This window comes from Xiphophorus hellerii, chromosome 16 (genome assembly GCF_003331165.1).
Source record: "Xiphophorus hellerii strain 12219 chromosome 16, Xiphophorus_hellerii-4.1, whole genome shotgun sequence".
In the NCBI taxonomy this organism is placed as follows: Eukaryota; Metazoa; Chordata; class Actinopteri; order Cyprinodontiformes; family Poeciliidae; genus Xiphophorus; species Xiphophorus hellerii.
The window spans coordinates 53,833-75,605 of record NC_045687.1 but is presented as its reverse complement, the minus strand read 5'-3'; the positions used below and the strand labels follow the sequence as shown (position 1 = coordinate 75,605).

Sequence of the window (21,773 nt, the reverse complement as noted above, 5' to 3'; positions counted from 1 at the left end):
GACCTCTGACCTCTTTGATGGGAAGTTTACTATTGAAACAAAGAAATCCCAGTTCTTTATGTCAGACTGGAACCGGTCCAGACTGGACCAGAGAGTTGGACTAGGTGATATGTCATGCCCAACAATGAGGTCCAACAGAACCAGAACCAGCACCGTTGTTCTTCCCATTTGTATTTATATAAACCAGTGCTAAGTACTGCGGTAACCATGGAAACCAGCCTGAGGACAAAGCGGATAATTGTGACGCCATCATTCTGCTCCTTTCAGAGGCAAAATGGCTGACAGACGGATCCGTGTTCTTACAGAATTTTGGAATTAATAAAAAAAAAAATATTGGTAAAGTATTTTAATTATTGCACAGTGTCAAGCAATAAAACAATTAAACAGAAAGGACAGAAACATGGTAAAATCAATGAGACAAACAAGCAGCTGTCTGATTTTACTCTTGGACTCGATCAGTTTCCTGTGGATAAGTTTTAAATTGATAAAGGTATTTCCTGTCAGCCTGGCGGTTAGCCTGGTCAGGAGCAGGCTAGCTGCACAGGATAAATCGCCATGGTAACTAACGCGCTACTGTTTTGGTGAAACTGAATCAAGGATCAATACAGTCAGAAAATATCGGCTTATTCCGCTGTCTTGGTTTTATGACCCAGAATAAAAACCGACCCGTTTCTGCTGAGATCCAGAAACCAGCAAACTGAAGCCGGTTCTGTCCACGTCAGCCATCTTTAACTCTTTGGTTCCTGCTGTAACCAGATAAGCAGCTGATGTTTTACATACGATTTTATTGGCAACAAAAAACAATCGATAATCCATAATTACTACAGTTAAGAAATATGAAACTGATTATTTCCCTTATTGACTCGGATTAAATGAACCCTGAAATCAGCCAGATGGAAGCCGGAGCGCGATAACCTGGATTATCTGCTGGGTTTGGAACCAGTGCCGTTAAACTGGTTCTTCCTGGGCTGGTCCAGAGGAAGTCGAAGGCGGAGCTCCAAAATTAGTATAAAAATAATAAAACTACGTTTCTACTCACTAATTTCCCTTTGAGATCAATTCAAATAACTGGACAAACTGAATAAACTCCAGTTCAAAGGTTCTGACCCGATTACTTCCAAGTCTTCCAGAACATTTCGTCACATTTTGGCCTAGTCCAAACCCAAGCTTCGGGGATCAGAACTATGCGGAGGGAGAAAAATGATCCAAGATTCCCGAAATTATTGATTGTTTTTTTGTTTTTTTACATTTTAATAATCTGAAAAGTGTGGTGTGCATTTATATCTGGACTGATGGACGCCGACACCCTTAAATAAACCCAGCTCCAGTTAGTGCAGGGGTGTCAAACTCCAGTCCTGCAGGTTTTAGCTGTGCCACAGGTACAAACACTGGAATGAAACGGCTTCATGACCTTCTCCTTGTGCAGATCGGTTCTCCAGAACCTTAATGACCTGATTATTCTGTTCAGGTGGTGCAGCAGAGACACATCTAAAGGTTGCAAGGCAGCAGACTGGAGGACTGGAGTTTGACACCTGTGTGTTAGTGTGTCATTTAAACTGAGATGTTCTGGTTCTGGTCTCAGAGGTTCTGCAGAGAACCCAGAACCAGCAGCAGGTTCTGTTTAAAGCAAATGAGGAACGTCTCCAGAGACAGGTTGGACCACCTGGATGTCCACGGTCTCTCCAGACATCTACAGCAGCAGCTTCCTCAGGCGTGATCCGCTCCAGGTTTACCCTCCACCATCCAGCAAGGTGACTTTATCTGGGAGGACGGCGTCTCCTGGCGTCCGTCCATCTGGGCGTCTCCTGGACGCTTCAGATGCTGTCGTAGTCCGAGTCCCTCCTCCTGGACTCGGCCAGCCACTCGACAGCAAAGAAGGACACGGAGCCCAGGAAGCCGAAGACGACGAGGATGAGGAGCTGCCAGTGCAGCAACAAGAAGTTGCTGTAGAAGAAGGCCACGGCGGCCATGATGGACTGCAGAGAGAAGGAGAAGAGTTAGCGGCGGTCTGGTTCCACCGAGTTGGAGATCTGGGCCGGAACCAGAACCTGGATGAACTTGAAGACTGCGAAGGCGGGGGCGCTGTTGTCCCGGAACAGGAAGCCGATGATGCTGAGCAGCTGCGTGTTGAAGCAGCTGTCGCCAAGGCCCAGCAGGAAGCTGCAGATCATCGCCACGGCAACACTGCAACACACAGAGTTTTAAGTTTGTCCAGAAACTTTTTACTGGTTTTTCAAAAGCCAAACTGTTCCAGTTTGTTGAGTTGTAAAGAAGAGAAAGCGCTTGGAGGTCAGGTGTTTTACACCAACTATCCCTCCCCAATATGGAGGCCCAACTCTGCTCCACAAGACACCACATACTGGTTTAACAGGATTGACTGGGAATCCTGTCAAACCACATACTGGTTTGACAGGATGCCCAGTTGTGTTTTATTTACTTTATACTCCAACCTGATCCAACCCAGTACGGGTGAGTAATGCTTAAAACAACGCAAGATGGTGTAATTCAGAGGTCCAATTTTCTTAAGCTGATCAGGTGACCAGCAGAGACCAGTAGAGACTAGCAGAGACCAACAGAGACCAGTAGAGACCAACAGAGATCAGTAGAGACCCAGCAGAGACCAACAGAGACCAGTAGAGACCCAGCAGAGACCAGTAGAGACCCAGCAGAGACCAGTAGAGACCAACAGAGACCAGTAGAGACCAACAGAGACCAGGAGAGACCCAGCAGAGACCAGTAGAGACCAACAGAGACCAGTAGAGACCAACAGAGACCAGGAGAGACCCAGCAGAGACCAGTAGAGACCAACTGAGACCAGCAGAGACCAGGTTATTTGCTGAACTTTTTGAAAATGTGGTGTCTGCAGGCTTTGCTTCATTTGGTAGCTAGATAGTGGAAGCATAGAATGATTCTGACCAGCAGGGGGCAGCGGTTCCTACCTGGGTGTGATAAAGGCCTCCAGATCCGTGCCGCCCTCCGGCGCCAGCGGAGCGTCACTGGCGATGTTCAAGAAAATCAGGAAAAACGCCACAAAGTGCGTTATGAGGCCCAGCAGAACCACCGGGTTCCGCCCAAAGCGATTTTTCTTATTTAGCATCCCAAAGACGCCCCCTCCTGGAGGGAAAGGGAAACAGCTGGATAAACAGCTCTGCTGCAGAGCCTGGACCGGACCGGACGCTCCAACCGGACCGGACGGGCTGCTTACCTATGATCTCTCCTAGACCGATGCAGATCCCTGAGATGCCAATCAGACTCTTGGCATCGGACCCAAACCGGGTCATGGCGCCGATACAGGTTCCGTACACGCCACTGTAGAAGGTGAGCTCCAGACCTGAGAGGGAACAGAACCAGAACTTCTTTGAGCCCAATCATTAATCTTGGAGAACCAGAACCTCACTGAGCTACAGGGTTGTTAGGCTTTTAGAACCTTGAAACTAAATTGAGTCCACTTGGTTGCAGGTGGTTCCTACTGGGTCGGTTAAAAGTCTCAGAACCAGTCCTACAGCAGAACCCACCTGTGTATCCGATGGAGGCGCTCAGCAGCAGCATCTCCTTGGTGACGGAGATCCTGCAGGCCTGAACTGGAGACAGAGAGCAGAGGTCAGGAGGAAGAGGAGGAAGAGGACGATGATGAAGAGTGTGTTGATGGTACCAAAAGCGTCCAGAGCCTGAGTGCAGAGATCTGGTCTGGATGAACTGCAGAGACAAAAAACACGAGACTCAGATCCTCAAAACACGAAGCATCATCAGCCTGGTTCCCCGCCAGGCTGAATTCGCCCCCTGCCAGGATTCCCTTCAGAAAGTCTTCAATGCCAAAGAGGAAACCGGTTCCTACCACCCAGGGGGTGAATACTTTATACAGCCCACTGACAACCTCACCTGTCTGTGGACCCATCTCCGGACTCAGTCTGTAGTAGAGACTCTGTCGCCTCAGAACCGGAGGAAGACTCCGGGTCGGGTTTCCTGATCAGGAAGAAGAGGAAGCAGCCGACCAAACTGATGACGGTGAGAGAGATGAAGACGGTCCGACGGTCCTTGTCTAAAAGACACAGAGTGAGTCGGAGTGAGTCGGCTTCAGTCGGGCGCCGCCTGCTGCCGCCTCATCCTACCTGTGATGTGGACGTGGCCGTGCCAGGCGCAGTAGATGTAGAGGTTCCCGAAGAACAAGCTGCAACCAGAGGAGATCAGATCAGAAACCTCTGCACCAAAACGGCTGCAGCTGGAAACTAAACTGATAACAGACTCAGCATAATTATATTAGAAACTAGAAAATTTCGGAAGAAATTTAGCCGGGGCCTGCCGAGGCGCGCCCGTGGGGTTTGGGCACGACGTCGTCGCTACAAATCGGCATCGACGCTAAAGAACGCCGCGACGTAATCAGTGGCACGCGGAGAACCGCAAGAACGTTAAGCGAGGTGGACGTGCACCATTCGGTACGATTTAAAATGTTGTCAAGGCTTTTATTTTGGAAGTTTTGTTAAACTTCATTTCAAAGGGACAAACTAATCCCATGCGTAATAGTCCTTGGGTTAAAATAGTTATATAATGCTCAAAACACAAGTAGCTGATGTAAAAATATTCAAGGCTTTTATTTTGAAATTTTCAGTATGCTTCATTTTAAAGTTCCGAACTAATACCACGTGTAAGAGTGCTTTGGATGAAAAAGTCAAATAAAGCCAAAAAGAGCAATTACATGATGTAAAAATATTCAAGGCTTTTATTTTGAAATTGATGAAAAAGTCAAATAAAGCCAAAAAGAGCAATTACATGATGTAAAAATATTCAAGGCTTTTATTTTTGGAAGTTTTGTTAAACTTCATTTCAAAGGGCCAAACTAATCCCATGCGTAATAGTCCTTGGGTTAAAATAGTTATATAATGCTCAAAACACAAGTAGCTGATGTAAAAATATTAAAGGCTTTTATTTTGAAATTTGCAGTATGCTTTATTTTAAAGTTCTGAACTAATACCACGTGTAAGAGTGCTTTGGATGAAAAAGTCAAATAAAGCCAAAAAGAGCAATTACGTCATGTAAAAATATGCAAGGCTTTTATTTTGAAATTTTCAGTATGCTTCATTACGTCATGTAAAAATATTCAAGGCTTTTATTTTGAAATTGATGAAAAAGTCAAATAAAGCCAAAAACAGCAATTAGCTGATGTAAAAATATTCAAGGCTTTTATTTTGAAATTATTATTATGCTCCATTTTAAAGTTCCGAACTAATCCCATGTGTAACAGTGCTTTGTATGAAAAAGTCATATACGGCCAAAAAGAGCAATTACGTCATGTAAAATATTCAAGGCTTTTATTTTGAAATTTTCAGCATGCTTAATTTTAAAGTTCCAAACTAATCCCATGTGTAACAGTGCTTTGGATGGAAAAGTAAAATAAAGCCAAAAAGAGCAATTACGTCATGTAAAAATATTCAGGGCTTTTATTTTGAAATTTTCAATATGCTTAATTTTAAAGTTCCAAACTAATCCCATGTGTAACAGTTACTGAGTTAAATCAGTTATATACAGCCCATAGCAGCAAGTAGTTCTAAAGGCCAGTTCAGTCCTCCTCTGTTTCAACTGAGTGTTCCACTATAGATAGAACTACAGCGATGCGTATTTGTAGTCCTGACCACCAGCCAATAGCCTCTTGAGTTCCGTTGCCATGGTAAATAATGGTCTCAGCAGGTGTGAGCTGTGAGTCATACATGCTCAAACACACAATTGTGTGTTTGAGCCTACACGTTTTACTGAAAAAAAGCATTGGAAACAAATCCTTCGTGTTCGGGAACCGTAATACATATTCGAAAAGCGTTTCGAGCGTATAAGAGGGCAATGTGTCTTCTGCTATAGTCCCGAGATTCATATCTGTACCTCACTCAGAGCATTTACAGTGATGAGAGAAAGAAATGTTGTGCCCAGATCTGAAATTCTATTCAAATACATGGGAGAGAGCCTCAGACAGCCTCAGAAAATCCAGTCGCATGACTTTGCTCTGAAGCACCGTGACAGAAAACCGTACGGTCTAGATAAATTTCGAAAACATTTTACCGGAGCAGACAGGCGTATCAATGTCAGGACCGATTGTGATACTAATCGTGCGATATTTGTGGGCGTGATGGCGATTTCAAAAATGATTTGGGCTGAAAAAGTTGTCTTCATCTCTCACTCTAAGCAGCCAGAGACGCACTCTAACTTTAGGAAAAATGAGAAACTTTGGGTCGCTTAGAGGCAAATTGTGGACAAACCGTAACTGGTATCGACGAGCCGTCTTCACTTTCGAAGAGATCACAGACGTATCTACAAAATGAAATTTGAATGGCATTTCTAGGTGAAATTGTGACGACACAGAAAATCCTCAAAAATAGGGTATTTCTAGGATTTTTCCCATTGACTTATAATGGGGTTTTTTTCGTAGTTTTTTGCGAATTATGTCGCCACGTTAAGCCCAAATCCCACCAAAAGTAATAGCTGGAATGGCGTGAATTTTCTGCACGTTTTGATACCTCATTTGTAGGTGTGCACCCAGCGGTACGAGCCGCATTAACGGTTACGGAAGAAAAATAAAGAAGAAGAAAGAAACACTTTCTCCGACAATAGTAATAGGTTCCTGCCATTGCTTTGCATGGCAGGCCCCAATAAAAATCTCATCTGTGGCAAAAATAGTGTGAATATCAGCACGCGACGGACTCGAAACGAGACGAGAGGATCACCTGTAGGAGCCGAACGCTCTCAGGTAAATCTGCCGTATGAAGAACGATGGCGGTTGTTTTTATTGTCCGTATTTTAAATGTATGAAACTTAAACTGAAGCAGCTTCCTCTGATTGGCCTGAGAACAGGAAACTGACTGGAAAACTCGGAGAAAGGACGACACCCACAAGAAGAACTCTGAGACCAAAGCTCCAGCTGGAAAGTCCACACCGAACCATCAACTCCCTGGGTCAGAACCGGGTCAGAACCCGGTCAGAGTAGAAAGACAAAGGGGTGTGAATACTTTCCTTCAGGGTTGTGGTAAAACCCTGTCTGTGGTTTCCTTGGTAACCAGACCCTCACTAGCATCAGCCAGCTAAGCACTAGCATTGGTTCTGGTTCTGCTGGATGACCCGGTTTACCTGAACTGGAGCAGAGACCAGAAAATGCCACTGTTTCTCCCAATGGATCGATCGGTGGAATTGATCGCCAAAACGTTTCCCTGAGCCGTCCACAAGACTGGAGAGAGAGAGAGAGGTTAGAGGAAGAGGAGGAAGAGGAAGAAAGGAGGAGGAGGAGCGTCAGCTGTACCTGCGGCGGCCACGCCCACCAGGACGGAGGCCGTGTAGAAGCTCCAGGTGAGCGGGTGGATGAACATGGCGATGTAGCCGCTGGAGACAAGATACAGGTCAGAACCGGGTCGGAACCGGGTCAGAACCTTCAGGTGTGTGGCAGGAAGTGGTACCTGTACAGGATCCCGCTGAGGAACATGGAGACCTGCGGGCCGATGAGCGTCACCACGGAGGGCGCCATCAGGTTGGAGGCGGAGAAAACGCCATAAATGATCGCCATGCTGGGGAGGAATAGACCATCAGAACCAGAACCTGGACCGGGTCCAGAACCATGACCAGAACCTCACCTTGTATAGCCGCTTCCATGAAACTCGGTGCTGTTAAAGCTCTTGATGACCGTTTGCTGCAAACACAAAGAGGAGGAGCTTCAGCTGCTGATCCAGAACCAGAACCAGAACCAGAACCGACCCACCTCAATGTTTCCACATGTCTGGAAAGCTGTGAACATGAACATGAAGCCGAAGCCGAGGATGACGATGTTCAGCAGCTTCTTCCCGTCTGGACCCATACTGGAGGATCTTCCAAGCCCAAATTAGGAAAACTTCCTGCAGAGGACAGGAAGTAGAGACAAACAGGAACCATCAGAACCATCAGAACCATCAGAAAGGTGGGGCGGGTCGTTAATGGTAGGTTCAGAACTGGGCTGCAGCCTCACTGCTCTCACCTTACAAGCTAGCGATGGAAGTAGCATCAGGCTCTCCATGCCGTAACAAAGCTACAGTTTAATGCCGCTGCCTACAGCTTTGATGCCGCTGGCTACAGCTTTGATGCCGCTGGCTACAGCTTTGATGCCGCTGGCTACAGTTTAATGCCGTTAGCTATAGCTTTGATGCCGCTGGCTATAGCTTTGATGCCGCTGGCTACAGCTTTGATGCCGCTGCCTACAGTTTAATGCCGTTGGCTACAGCTTTGATGCCGCTGCCTACAGTTTAATGCCGTTAGCTATAGCTTTGATGCCGCTGGCTATAGCTTTGATGCCGCTGGCTACAGCTTTGATGCCGCTGCCTACAGTTTAATGCCGCTGGCTACAGCTTTGATGCCGCTAGCTACAGCTTTGATGCCGCTGGCTACAGTTTAATGCCATTGGCTACAGCTTTGATGCCGCTGGCTACAGGTTAATGCCGTTAGCTACAGCTTTGATGCCGCTGGCTACAGCTTTGATGCCGCTGCCTACAGCTTTGATGCCGCTGGCTACAGCTTTGATGCCGCTGGCTACAGCTTTGATGCCGCTGGCTACAGGTTAATGCCGTTAGCTACAGCTTTGATGCCGCTGCCTACAGCTTTGATGCCGCTGCCTACAGCTTTGATGCCGCTGGCTACAGCTTTGATGCCGCTGCCTACAGCTTTGATGCCGCTGCCTACAGCTTTGATGCCGCTGGCTACAGTTTAATGCAGTTAGCTACAGCTTTGATGCCGTTAGCTACAGCTTTGATGCCGCTGGCTATAGCTTTGATGCCGCTGGCTATAGCTTTGATGCCGCTAGCTACAGCTTTGATGCCGTTGCCTACAGCTTTGATGCCACTGGCTACAGCTTTGATGCCACTGGCTACAGCTTTGATGCCGCTGGCTACAGCTTTGATGCCGCTGCCTACAGTTTAATGCCGCTGGCTACAGCTTTGATGCCGCTGGCTACAGCTTTGATGCCGTTAGCTACAGCTTTGATGCCGCTGCCTACAGTTTAATGCCGTTGGCTACAGCTTTGATGCCGCTGGCTACAGCTTTGATGCCACTGCCTACAGTTTTGATGTCGCTGGCTATAGCTTTGATGCCGCTAGCTACAGCTTTGATGCCGTTGCCTACAGCTTTGATGCCGCTGCCTACAGTTTTGATGTCGCTGGCTATAGCTTTGATGCCGCTAGCTACAGCTTTGATGCCGCTAGCTACAGCTTTGATGCCGTTGCCTACAGCTTTGATGCCGCTGCCTACAGTTTAATGCCATTGGCTACAGCTTTGATGCCACTGGCTACAGTTTAATGCCGTTAGCTACAGCTTTGATGCCGCTGGCTACAGTTTAATGCCGTTAGCTACAGCTTTGATGCCGCTGGCTACAGCTTTGATGCCGCTGGCTACAGCTTTGATGCCGCTGGCTACAGCTTTGATGCCGCTAGCTACAGCTTTGATGCCGCTGGCTACAGCTTTGATGCCGCTGGCTACAGTTTAATGCCATTGGCTACAGCTTTGATGCCGCTGGCTACAGCTGTGATGCCGCTGGCTACAGCTTTGATGCCGCTGCCTACAGCTTTGATGCCGCTGGCTACAGCTTTGATGCCGCTGGCTACAGCTTTGATGCCGCTGCCTACAGTTTTGATGTCGCTGGCTATAGCTTTGATGCCGCTAGCTACAGCTTTGATGCCGTTGCCTACAGCTTTGATGCCGCTGCCTACAGTTTTATGCCGCTGGCTACAGTTTGATGCCGCTGACTACAGTTTATTGCCGTTAGCTACAGCTTTGATGCCGCTAGCTACAGCTTTGATGCCGCTGGCTACAGTTTAATGCCGTTGGCTACAGTTTTGATGCCGCTGGCTACAGTTTTGATGTCGCTGGCTACAGCTTTGATGCCGCTGGCTACAGTTTTGATGCCGCTGGCTACAGTTTGATGCCGCTGACTACAGTTTAGTGCCGTTAGCTACAGCTTTGATGCCGCTAGCTACAGCTTTGATGCCGCTGGCTACAGTTTAATGCCGTTGGCTACAGTTTTGATGCCGCTGCCTACAGTTTTGATGTCGCTGGCTACAGCTTTGATGCCGCTGGCTACAGTTTAATGCCGTTGGCTACAGTTTTTATGCCGCTGGCTACAGTTTTGATGTCGCTGGCTACAGTTTTGATGTCGCTGGCTACAGTTTAATGCCGTTGGCTACAGTTTTTATGCCGCTGGCTACAGTTTTGATGCCGCTGGCTACAGCTTTGATGCCGCTGCCTACAGTTTAATGCCGCTGGCTACAGCTTTGATGCCGCTAGCTACAGCTTTGATGCCGCTAGCTACAGCTTTGATGCCGCTGGCTACAGTTTAATGCCGTTGGCTACAGTTTTGATGCCGCTGGCTACAGTTTTGATGTCGCTGGCTACAGCTTTGATGCCGCTGGCTACAGTTTTGATGCCGCTGGCTACAGTTTGATGCCGCTGACTACAGTTTAGTGCCGTTAGCTACAGCTTTGATGCCGCTAGCTACAGCTTTGATGCCGCTGGCTACAGTTTAATGCCGTTGGCTACAGTTTTGATGCCGCTGCCTACAGTTTTGATGTCGCTGGCTACAGCTTTGATGCCGCTGGCTACAGTTTAATGCCGTTGGCTACAGTTTTTATGCCGCTGGCTACAGTTTTGATGTCGCTGGCTACAGTTTAATGCCGTTGGCTACAGTTTTTATGCCGCTGGCTACAGTTTTGATGCCGCTGGCTACAGCTTTGATGCCGCTGCCTACAGTTTAATGCCGCTGGCTACAGCTTTGATGCCGCTAGCTACAGCTTTGATGCCGCTGGCTACAGCTTTGATGCCGCTGGCTACAGTTTAATGCCATTGGCTACAGCTTTGATGCCGCTGGCTACAGGTTAATGCCGTTAGCTACAGCTTTGATGCCGCTGGCTACAGTTTAATGCCGTTAGCTACAGCTTTGATGCCGCTGGCTACAGCTTTGATGCCGCTGGCTACAGCTTTGATGCCGCTGCCTACAGTTTAATGCCGCTGGCTACAGCTTTGATGCCGCTGGCTACAGCTTTGATGCCGTTAGCTACAGCTTTGATGCCGCTGCCTACAGTTTAATGCCGTTGGCTACAGCTTTGATGCCGCTGGCTACAACTTTGATGCCGCTGCCTACAGTTTTGATGTCGCTGGCTATAGCTTTGATGCCGCTAGCTACAGCTTTGATGCCGTTGCCTACAGCTTTGATGCCGCTGCCTACAGTTTTGATGTCGCTGGCTATAGCTTTGATGCCGCTGCCTACAGTTTAATGCCGCTGGCTACAGCTTTGATGCCGCTGGCTACAGCTTTGATGCCGTTAGCTACAGCTTTGATGCCGCTGCCTACAGTTTAATGCCGTTGGCTACAGCTTTGATGCCGCTGGCTACAGCTTTGATGCCGCTGCCTACAGTTTTGATGTCGCTGGCTATAGCTTTGATGCCGCTAGCTACAGCTTTGATGCCGTTGCCTACAGCTTTGATGCCGCTGCCTACAGTTTTGATGTCGCTGGCTATAGCTTTGATGCCGCTAGCTACAGCTTTGATGCCGTTGCCTACAGCTTTGATGCCGCTAGCTACAGCTTTGATGCCGTTGCCTACAGCTTTGATGCCGCTGCCTACAGTTTAATGCCATTGGCTACAGCTTTGATGCCACTGGCTACAGGTTAATGCCGTTAGCTACAGCTTTGATGCCGCTGGCTACAGCTTTGATGCCGCTGGCTACAGTTTAATGCCGTTGGCTACAGCTTTGATGCCGCTGGCTACAGCTTTGATGCCGCTAGCTACAGCTTTGATGCCACTGGCTACAGCTTTGATGCCGCTGGCTACAGTTTAATGCCATTGGCTACAGCTTTGATGCCGCTGGCTACAGTTTTGATGTCGCTGGCTACAGCTTTGATGCCGCTGGCTACAGCTTTGATGCTGCTGGCTACAGCTTTGATGCTGCTGGCTACAGCTTTGATGCCGCTAGCTACAGTTTTGATGCCGCTGGCTACAGTTTTGATGTCGCTGGCTACAGTTTTGATGCTGCTGGCTACAGCTTTGATGCCGCTGGCTACAGTTTTGATGCTGCTGGCTACAGTTTTGATGCTGCTGGCTACAGGTTTAGAAACTGGTCATGGAGATGTTAGGAAGGCCCAGCTAGAATTCCCACCTGAAGCAGTTTCTCTAGTAGAGAGCAGGTGAGCAGGAACAACTTCCATTTATACGGAAAAAGTAGTTTTACTACAACGTACTGTAGTTTTTCTTTTATTGAAAAATATTATCTTGAAGTATCTCTATGATTACTGAATCCTCTGACCACTGGCTAACTTCACTGAATGAAGAACAAACATGCTTTGAACATGCTCTGATGGACACAGCTCTCATCTGGTCTAGTTAAAGCACAATTAAAGGGACAGACCAGCAGTTGGTCCCTGAACCCACACCTGACCGAACTGGACCAACGTAGATCCTGTCTGCCTAGGGAGATATTCATAAATGTTCTGATCCATATTAGAGTCAGAGAGGTCCAAACCCCCCGGAACAGCAGAAGGTTCTGTTCAGCTAAGATGACCCAGATGGGAAACCTCTGGAGCTGCAGATGTTTCTCTTTCATCGTTTTAATAACCAGAAAAGCGGCTCTATGTCATGATTAAGGCGGATGTGGCTTCCAGTCAGGTGATCTAAAGATATAATAATAAGCAGCAGGAAATGACTCACCGCCCGAACCAGAACCAGAACTAGAACCAGGCTCGGCTCGCTTGTTGAATCCAGCAGCTTCTCACTGTGTCTCCAGCTTCATGCCTCCCTGCTGCGGGTAGTTCGAGGAGAAATGGAGATACTCTCAGGTGGGAACCGGACCGACCGGGAGTCACATGATCAGTCAGCTGACCAACACGCAGCTGGAGAAGCTAATGCTGCTAATGCTGCTAGCCGCTTCTGGCCGAACAGCAGGAACCCAGTTTAAAATCATCCCGAGGTGACCACCAGGTGGAGACGTTTCAACTCCAGCCGGAAACTACGTCATAAAGAAGCTACAACTTTCTGTTTTTAAAGAAACACTTCATGTCCAACTGACCTTAATGTTGTTTAAAAACACAAAGAATGCTTTAACTATCAAACTGAGTCATCAGTTGGAAAATCTGCTTTTCACAGGAGAAAGAAAGAGAAACGCGCTGCTGGTTCCTGGAAATGATCATTTCCTGTCCATATATAACAAACATCTTATTAGAGCCGTTCAAAAACTGGATGATCCCCCATAAATATTTAACTGTAAACAAGGTGAACAAGGGTTCTAGTGTTCAGGTCAGAAGCAGCAAAAATGTGAGAATTGGGACACAAGGATTCCGTGTCACAACTTCGATATCCATATTTGTGCTGCTAAAAAGTACAGCTACAACAAAAAGCGATTTTAAATGTGCAGTAGACATATTTTTGCTTCCCAAAGTCATTGCAAGAGATGTTTGGCTGTTCAAATGTGCTTTGTTATGACTTGTTGAATATGGAGCAAAATTAGATGGAATCACATGTTCAGTGGAGTGAAACAAAAGTTATTTTAATACTTTACATTTGAATTTTTTTTGCAGCAGCGGACACAGCTTGCTCTGTGAACATTGCTGTATTTCCAAGATAATAAAGAATACACACTCAAACGTTCTTCAATTTAATAGTCTTAAAGGCAATTCCCTCTGCAACTCTGCAGACATGATTACATATTCGGTCATTACTCAAACAAAATCAAAACAAACAGACAAACTAAAAAGACACACAATCTCTGATTATGAATGTTGTGACTTTGTAGACCAAAAATCTACCAGAAATTCATCAGGAACTTTGACATCAATGTTCTTCCTCTATGAAGAAAACGTTTAAAAATTATGATGATCTCTAAAGAAAAAAGAAACCAAATATCTTTCTATTCCACTCCCACAAAAAATTAGGGTATTAATTTTATAACTATGTGTGAAATTTTCCCTGTACCTAATGACTTTCTGGAAAAAAAAAATCAATTTCTGCATTTTAATAACAATAAACATTTTTTCAAGGTTTCAGAAGTGGATCTTGTACAAGAAGTCTATTCCATCTTTAAGTTTAATATAATAAAACTGAGTCTAACAAAGATGAAGAGTTAAATTATGATATATTTAAACCTCTGGTGACTTTGCAACATCACAAAAGCCCAATATTTATACCAATATGTCATTTAAGATTTGAAGTTCCTCTTTTATTAACAGTTTTTCCTCAGTTAGCTTGTGACTTTTCTTTTTTCTGCTCAGTTTATCATATCAGACTCTTTTGATACTGATGAGTGCCTTGTCATGCTATTGTCTTTGAATTTTAAAGAAAAGTGAAAAAACACATTGCCATAATTCTGCTTTATAACTGAAAATGTCACATGCAGCAATGACTTCGGCGCCTGGATGTGGGTTTAGCAGAGGGGCGGAAATAGGACCCAAAATGTTCATTATTAAGTGTTGTTTACTGTTAGTGCCTTGCCTTAATTATTATTTTTAATACAAGAGGAATTCTGTTCAAAGTAACTCAAGTCCACTTTTTTCCTCTGTTTGTTACATTTTCGTTTTTTCTGCATTACAAATAGCATTAAAATTTAACATTATACTCAGAACTTGTAAAAACACTCCTTGAGTATATTACATTTATGTTTTGAAATTTCATATCTACATGTTTTTATCTGCAAGAACATCCTGTGGTTTTATTTTTACTTAATACAGATGACTAAACTTTTTTTTACTTGTTTTTTTAACCACAAAAACAATTTTATATATATATATATAATATATATCTTGGCTGTGCCAAGGACTGCACATTTCTGGACTGAGATGTCTGATGTTGTTCCTGGGATCTGTTGTAGTCATTGGTCCAGTTTGGGGGTGACTGCCCCGAGGGCCCCGATGACCACAGGCACCACTGTGGTCTTCACCTTCCAGGCCCTCTCCAGTTCCTCCCTGAGGGAGGAACTGGAGATATATATATATATATATATATATATATATATATATATATATATATATATATATATATATATATATATATATTGGCACAGCCAAGATACTGCGCAGAACCCTCAAGCTCCCAGGCCTCTGGTAGAGGACCCGAGCTCAGAGGATAAGAACCACCCGCGGTGGGTGAGAAGGGAATTTTTTTTATATATATATATATATATATATATATATATATATATATATATATATATATATATATATATATTAGATAAATGGCTTGGTCTTAGATGAATGTATATATTTTATAAATGATATGGCTCTTTGAAATGAATGAATCCTGAAGATTCACTTCCTTTCAAACAGCCGTAAGTGCCATAACTAGTAACATTAGAATATTATTTTAAGCATAAATATTCCAATGAGATGTATTTCTGTAAACATGTCAAGTATTACCAGCAGTACTTAGACTAATCAGTAATTCAGTAGTTATTGTGATCATTATATGCAGTAATCTTCATAGTTTTCAGTAGTAATAGTAACCAATAGTTACAGTAATTTATACTTATAGTAAGTAATCAATAAGTATGTTTTTGGCTCCTTGTGATGATGACTTCACGTTCACAGAAAATGACGTCATCTTTCCAGTAATGTGGAGAAACCTTCTCGGGGCGGGGCACGACAGTTACGCGTTGACGTCAGTTTCGGGGCGTGTCTATAAAGCCTTGTTTTCGCAGCTCTTGTCTCCATTTTGTGAGAGCTGGTGAGAACGAGCCGACCGGGCGTCCCAGCGAGCAGAACCCACTAAAACAACCAGAACAGGAGAGAAAAGAGACAGTCAGCAGCCGAACCGCCCTAGAACCAAGTTATTATCCGAAAGGAAAGCAAATCTTATCGTATGTCCGCTATCCAGAACCTCCAAACTTTTGGTGAGTGCTTTTCTGTCGACGCAGAAGGTGGGGGAAGGGCGGGAGGATTTTGTTGTTTTTTGAACCGGTTTCTTTTAATTCTGTCTTTATTAAGTTGATATGAGCGGTTTGTTGTTAAAGAGTAGAACTCTAAAAACGTTTTGTTGTCGGGTTTTATTCTCTATGGGGATTGAGGCCTTCAGGCCAACATCCGCCATTACTGGGCCTAAAGAAGCTAACGGTCCCGGCTACTGAGGCTGTTAGCTTCCCTAACCGGGACCGCTCTGATCCCCCGGTCAATGAATAGGGCCAGTTATTATATAAATGTATAGATTCTGCGGAGTAAGTTTGAAATATGATCCCTCTCATAAAAACGGATATGTCTGTTATTGTTCCGGAAGTTGGACCAGGTCCAGACCCGATTCTGATAGTCTTGCTCTTTCAGACCCCTTTGCTGATGCAACTAAGGGTGATGACCGCCTCCCAGCCGGGACTGAGGACTACATCCACATAAGAATCCAGCAGAGGAACGGCAGGAAGACCCTCACCACTGTCCAGGGCATCTCGGCCGACTATGACAAGAAGAAGCTAGTCAAGGCCTTCAAGAAGGTAACATGTGGCAGCACATCTGGAGCAGCCTGAGCTGCAGCCGTTTCTCCCCTGATGGTGCAGTGAGCTGACCTGCAGCTTGTTTCTGTTAACAGAAGTTCGCCTGCAATGGGACAGTGATTGAGCATCCGGAGTATGGTGAAGTGATCCAACTTCAGGGAGATCAGCGCAAGAATATCTGCCAGTTCCTGATTGAGGTAGTTAGTCCTTCTGTGGAGGTAGTTAGTCCCTCTGTGGAGGTATTTTGCCTCAGGTCTTCATGGCTCTCTCTCTCTGCAGATTGATCTGGCCAAGGAGGAGCAGCTCAAAGTCCACGGCTTCTAGACGCGGCCGGCGCCCCCCCACCCCCCTCTCTCCTGGACGGCCATCGCGACCCCTGCAACCCTGACCCCCTCCTCTATGTGCTGCTGTTGCCCTTCCTCCCTCTCCTCCCTCCTCTGCGACCCCACCAACTCTTAGCCAGCGTGCGAATTACCTCTGAAGAACATGGGACTCTGTACCTCCACTACCGCCCTGCGACACCAGGGGGCAGCCTTGCTCTCACAAAGACACACGGCTGCAGCTCCACACATCAGGGATGAGTGGTGACGACCCTCCCTCACACACTTCCTCCTTCCATGTCCCTCTGGTTTTTCTTTTAGGTGCCACAAGGAGGCGCTGCTTCATGTAACGTTTTTGTTTTGTACTTTAAGGTGTTTCAATAAAACGATGAGTCTCCATTTGCTGGGTGGAGTGTTGTCCTGGGGGGGTCGGGTCAGAGCCGTCTGATTGACCGAAAGGTTTTAGTTTGCAGCAAATGGTTTGGCTGTAGCGATCCAAGCCGGTTCACTGTGATGGAGCGGTTCTGGTGCTGACCCGCTTTCCGGTTCGATCTTGACTAAATGTGCTTCTGGATGAGCTTCTTGTCCTCAAATGCAATAATTTATGCAGAAGTATTAAAGCCATGCTGACTGAGATGGAAGGTTTCAATAAAGCTTTTACAGCCGATTCTGTGTGGATGGTTCTGATCAATCTGGAGGGAAAACCCGATCTGCTCTACATGCTTCCTGTAACTTATCAGAACCAGGAAGATCCAATCTGGGTTTAATTCAATAGTTTTCTCATCTAATCAGAACTTTTCTGGACCCAGTTAAAATACTGAAGTTAATTTCAATTAAACAGATCAAATATTAAACATTTTCAGACCTGATGAAAACTGGTTCTGTACCTGACAAACGGGCCTCACCAGAACCAGACTCGTGTACTGAATCTGTTTCTTTCCAGCTGTAAAAATAGGATTCAATCCTGGCAGGACTGTGTTAGCAGAAGGTTCTGGTTCTGGAGCCTGTTGACCTCCTGACCCCAGTTTAACTCCAGAGAGCAGAGTCTGCTTTAAGACAGTGGTTCTGGTCTGGCCGTGTTCAGAACCAGCATCTGGTTTCCTTTCAAATAAAGGTTTAAACAAAACCTCTTTTTTTTTTCTTTTTTTTTTTTACAGACCTTCTAAATTTATTACAAGTTTATGCTTTGAAAAACAAGGTAAATTAAAGGGGAATAATGCTAGATTTATGAATTGTCTGACAAATTACTTTAACTTGCTTTTTCTTCATGGAGTCACATATTAAATTGTTTCCAACACTTAAAATTTGGTTACATTTTAGAATATTTGCACCTATGAATAAAAATTGCCCCATTAAAATTCAAATCATTCAAAACCCCCTCTTGTTTCTGTAAAGTAGAGGGGCCCAAAGTGGGCCCTGGAGGGCCGGTTTCCTGCATGGTTTAGTTCTCTCCCTGGTACCAACAACCTTTTCAGCAGGTCAATGTTCTTTGGCCATCATTTGATCCAGGTGCGTTAAACCAGGGAGAGACTAAAACGTGCAGGATGCCGGGCCTCCAGGACCCACTCTGGGCCCCTCTGGTTTAAAGTAAAAGGGCAAAAAAGAAATTTCGCTCTCGCTTCTTCGGTCCCTCGCAGGCATCCATCGGTCTCCATGGTAACGCTTCTGATGCCGCCATTGATCGTTTGTTTTCGCTCTTCCTGCTTTTCTTCGATATTTCAGGATGAGGAAGAGGAAAAGCGACTTCATTTGGTTTCTGTTAGACTTGAAGTGTTTCACTCACTGAGCAGTGAGTCTAAATTGTTTCCAGAAAAGGTTCGGTACCGCCGGTTCTGTTCATGTGGACCAGGTCCGGTTCTTTTTAGGGTTCTAGATTAGCTTTTCATGCTAACAGACTCCGGAGTCTGGAGTTGAAGTTGGCCTCTGATTGGGAGATTAAAGGGTTATTTCTCTGAATTTAAGGTAAAACATCTAAAACAGGGGAAACATGTTGTCCCTGAATGCATCATCGATTGTGATAAATAACCAAACATTGATGATCTGGCGGTGATTGCTGTTTCAGGCTCAGGAATCTGTTGAAGGTTCTGCTCCAGACGCAGCATGCAGGTCAGCATCTAGAAAAGAAACATCTAGACTGAGCAGACCTGAGCATCTAGAATTTTTGGATCTATCCTAACAGATGTGTTTGGTGCCGCCCTGCAGGTGCTGCCGCCCTGGGGCCTCGCCCTCCCTCTCCCTGCAGTGATGCTGATCGCTGTCAGTCTCTACATGATGGTTCTGGTGGTCGGGCTGTGGATCCGCTACTGCCTCAAGGTCGGTTCTGATGACCCGTTAGATCAGGGTTGGTTCTGATGGTGCCCTGCTTTAGTAGTCACACCCTGAACAACCAACGGCTTCATAAGGTTCTGTTGGGTTTTCATCTGAGGAACCAGAAAATAATTTTTGGTTTTCGACAATTTCACAAGTAAAAGCCTGAAAAGTGCGGCAGGCATGCGTCTTCCGCACTTCTCTCCCCTGGTGTTTCCAAGGCAACCGTTGGTCTGAACCCATCCAGCTGGTCTGATCAGGAGCGTGACTCAGGATGCAGCGCTAATGAAGAATGATCAGACTTTAACTAGACACTTGTCCCTCCTGGACACCAGAGGCCTCATGTATAAAACAGCGCGCAGTTTTCACACTAAAACTTGGCCTACGGAAAAATGTAGAAAAGTGCGGCACACAAACCCCGGATGTATAAAGGCGTGCGCACCGTTCCTTTATAGATCCTGGTTTAGGGGAAACAGAGCAGCTGCTGCTCCGCCTGTCGCCTCCATAAAAACATCTTAATATTAATTAGTATAAATACCAGGAAGTCTGCCGCCACGTGAAGCAGTAACCATGGCAACGACCTTGTTTGTAGCAGACTAGGTATTTATGATCATTATTATTATATATTTTATTTAAAAGGTGCTTTCAGGACACATAAGGTCAGCTCATAAAAATAAAAATAATAAATTTAAAAACCTCCAAATGAATCCTAAAATCTCAGAGCAGCAGAGCGTTCAGCCGGGATTTAAACGTTTCTTCTGAATCCAGGAATCATGAGCAGAAGTTACAATTACAGAGTCCAGATGATTTCTGTCCATAAGGCGCATTCACAAAGCGGGCGGCTCCACTGGAGGACGGCTGCAGCTGGACCGGTACCGGTACCGGTACCTGCTTTAAGTTCTGCTCAGAGCTCCAGGATGATCAGTCTGGATGAATCTAAACGCTCAGAAACCAGCAGATCAATCTGATCTCTGATCAATGGCTCCATGTTCTCCATCAGAGCCAAAGCTCCTCAGGTAGCGGCTCACCTTGATGCAGCTACTGATATACCTGGGATTGTCTCCACACCTGATCACCTTCAATAATCAAACTGTTTGATCAGCCCTGGTTTCTCTCTAGTGAGAATAAATAGATGCATTCAGACGATGAGTTTCATCTTTATGAGACACAAACTGAGCAACATGATTATTTACATTGAGGTTTTCACATCCTCTATTTCTATTTTCTTTATTCTGTGTGTTGGTGTGTGTGTGTGTGTGTTAGGTTATTGTCTGAGGATAAATGAGGTTCAGTTTAATCGTTTAAACAATAAAATATTAAAATCATGATAAACACTGTAGTCAGGTTTCAGTGTGTTTAGGTGAGTTTTGACTCTTTGTAGTTTCTTATTGTCCACAGATAAAGTTTGTGTTTCTGCCGCCAGAGAAAAAGTCTGTGTACATTTACCAAACTTTGACAAAAAGTTCATCTTTATACATGTCGACTTGTGTGTAAAATATTTCTTGTGCGTACGCCGCTTTAAGGTGAGGCCCCAGGTGTCCCTGGGACTAAATGCTTACCCCGCTCTCTGTGTGTGACGTCCCCTCAGGACTTCTGTCCCCCTTGTCCCAGCTGTCCCTGCTGTCCCAGTGTCTCCGTCTGCGACCAATGCTTCAGACTCGCTGAGATGTGTGACTGCCGTCTGCCAGGCGTCAGCACCTTCCTGCCAGACTCATGTTCCAACGCTCCGGTGAGACGGATGGATGATGGATGAATGATGGATGGATGATGGATGGATGCGGAGGCCACAGCTGGCCCTCCAGTGTGCTCTGTGGTCAGTCTGACCTCTGACCTCTGACCTCAGTGCTTCAGCATGGACTGCGCCTGCACCTGCCAGCCTCCAGAGTGTGACTCCTGCAACTGCCTCTGCTTCGAGATCCGGATCAAGTAGAACCGAGGACCGGTTCTGACTCGCTCAGAGGAATGACATGGAGCCGGCCCAGTTCTGCTGAACAAAACCGACCCGACCCATCTGTGGTTCCGACTCGTCTTCTGAGCCGTTGTGTTTGGGCGCAGCGCCAGTCTGACCACCAGATGGTGCTGCCGCTCCACTCTCTGGGTTTTGAGATGAAGCACGCGGCGACAGTGGGAACCGTTCCAGGAACCCGGCCGGTTCGGACCCTCCTCCGCTAAAGTCTTCACACCCTGACTTTGCCGTGTCGTCCTCAGTCTGTTATGTTGCTCATCTGGTTACTGATTGTTTGTGACGGGTTGGTAAGAAAGAAGCAAAGAAGCTTTAGCTGTTCCCACCCGGACCAGCGGTCTCCAACATGTGGCTCCTGGGCCACATGTGGCCCTTTGGCCTCTTCACTGTGGCCCTTATGAAACAGACTAAAAACAGGTTTTATTCTGAAAGCAAAAAGAAGGGCTGGTTTGACCAGTTCAGCTTTTATACATCAATGCTTTGTTTTTGAATATAATTGAATGTTTTTACGCTTCACACTGTGTGCTCCGTTTTTTGGGTGGGCTGCGAATCTTGAACAAATTTAAGCGTTAGGGTAAAACTTAATTTGTTCGGAAATCTGAACATAACATTGAATTTTGTTTAATTCCCTTGTTTATAAAGCTTTTAATGCAGAAGAGGGGGAGGAACGAGAAGGTTGCTGACCTCTGACCTGACAGGTTGGAGGACGGGAGCATCGATAAGAGAAGCAGCCTGGT

The 21,773-nt window shown here is 45.8% G+C and overlaps 3 protein-coding genes across 4 annotated transcripts; 2 read left to right on the top strand and 1 right to left on the bottom strand.

Moving 5' to 3' along the window:
- Positions 1 to 331: 331 nt before the first annotated feature.
- On the bottom strand, positions 332 to 12,932 carry mfsd11 (major facilitator superfamily domain containing 11). Its single transcript, XM_032586490.1, has 14 exons — positions 12,690 to 12,932; positions 7,730 to 7,862; positions 7,605 to 7,660; positions 7,431 to 7,538; positions 7,277 to 7,356; positions 7,108 to 7,204; positions 4,110 to 4,168; positions 3,880 to 4,039; positions 3,653 to 3,696; positions 3,516 to 3,581; positions 3,206 to 3,331; positions 2,940 to 3,114; positions 2,049 to 2,184; positions 332 to 1,976 (listed from the first exon to the last, which is right to left on the bottom strand). Exons 2-14 carry the CDS (start codon positions 7,823 to 7,825, stop codon positions 1,815 to 1,817), a joined length of 1,365 nt encoding a protein of 454 aa, XP_032442381.1. The 5' UTR covers positions 7,826 to 7,862; positions 12,690 to 12,932; the 3' UTR covers positions 332 to 1,814.
- A 2,725-nt stretch (positions 12,933 to 15,657) lies between these two features.
- Positions 15,658 to 17,433, top strand: eif1 (eukaryotic translation initiation factor 1). Of its 2 annotated transcripts, none has more exons than XM_032587272.1 (4): positions 15,658 to 15,858; positions 16,283 to 16,446; positions 16,542 to 16,646; positions 16,726 to 17,433. In XM_032587272.1, exons 1-4 carry the CDS (start codon positions 15,828 to 15,830, stop codon positions 16,768 to 16,770), a joined length of 345 nt encoding a protein of 114 aa, XP_032443163.1. In that variant the 5' UTR covers positions 15,658 to 15,827; the 3' UTR covers positions 16,771 to 17,433. The 2 variants fall into 2 exon arrangements, with proteins under 2 accessions (XP_032443163.1, XP_032443164.1); XM_032587273.1 differs by having other exon boundaries at positions 15,660 to 15,858; positions 16,542 to 16,643.
- A 970-nt stretch (positions 17,434 to 18,403) lies between these two features.
- Positions 18,404 to 21,552, top strand: si:ch211-198p11.6 (uncharacterized). Its single transcript, XM_032587274.1, has 5 exons — positions 18,404 to 18,728; positions 18,829 to 18,872; positions 18,969 to 19,079; positions 20,662 to 20,802; positions 20,917 to 21,552. Exons 2-5 carry the CDS (start codon positions 18,867 to 18,869, stop codon positions 21,001 to 21,003), a joined length of 345 nt encoding a protein of 114 aa, XP_032443165.1. The 5' UTR covers positions 18,404 to 18,728; positions 18,829 to 18,866; the 3' UTR covers positions 21,004 to 21,552.
- The last annotated feature ends 221 nt before the right edge of the window (positions 21,553 to 21,773 follow it).

Excerpts from the sequence above, each read along its gene's own strand:
- mfsd11 (XM_032586490.1), bottom strand. The coding sequence starts at position 7,825 with ATGGGTCCAGACGGGAAGAAGCTGCTGAACATCGTCATCCTCGGCTTC. Across the intron at positions 7,357-7,430 it reads CTCAGCGGGATCCTGTACAG|CGGCTACATCGCCATGTTCA; the intron begins GTACCACTTCCT and ends TCTTGTCTCCAG. Across the intron at positions 3,697-3,879 it reads GGAGATGGGTCCACAGACAG|TTCATCCAGACCAGATCTCT; the intron begins GTGAGGTTGTCA and ends TTGTCTCTGCAG.
- eif1 (XM_032587272.1), top strand. The coding sequence starts at position 15,828 with ATGTCCGCTATCCAGAACCTCCAAACTTTTG. Across the intron at positions 15,859-16,282 it reads CCAGAACCTCCAAACTTTTG|ACCCCTTTGCTGATGCAACT; the intron begins GTGAGTGCTTTT and ends TTGCTCTTTCAG. Across the intron at positions 16,447-16,541 it reads TAGTCAAGGCCTTCAAGAAG|AAGTTCGCCTGCAATGGGAC; the intron begins GTAACATGTGGC and ends TTCTGTTAACAG.
- si:ch211-198p11.6 (XM_032587274.1), top strand. Across the intron at positions 19,080-20,661 it reads GGATCCGCTACTGCCTCAAG|GACTTCTGTCCCCCTTGTCC; the intron begins GTCGGTTCTGAT and ends ACGTCCCCTCAG. Across the intron at positions 20,803-20,916 it reads ACTCATGTTCCAACGCTCCG|TGCTTCAGCATGGACTGCGC; the intron begins GTGAGACGGATG and ends CTCTGACCTCAG.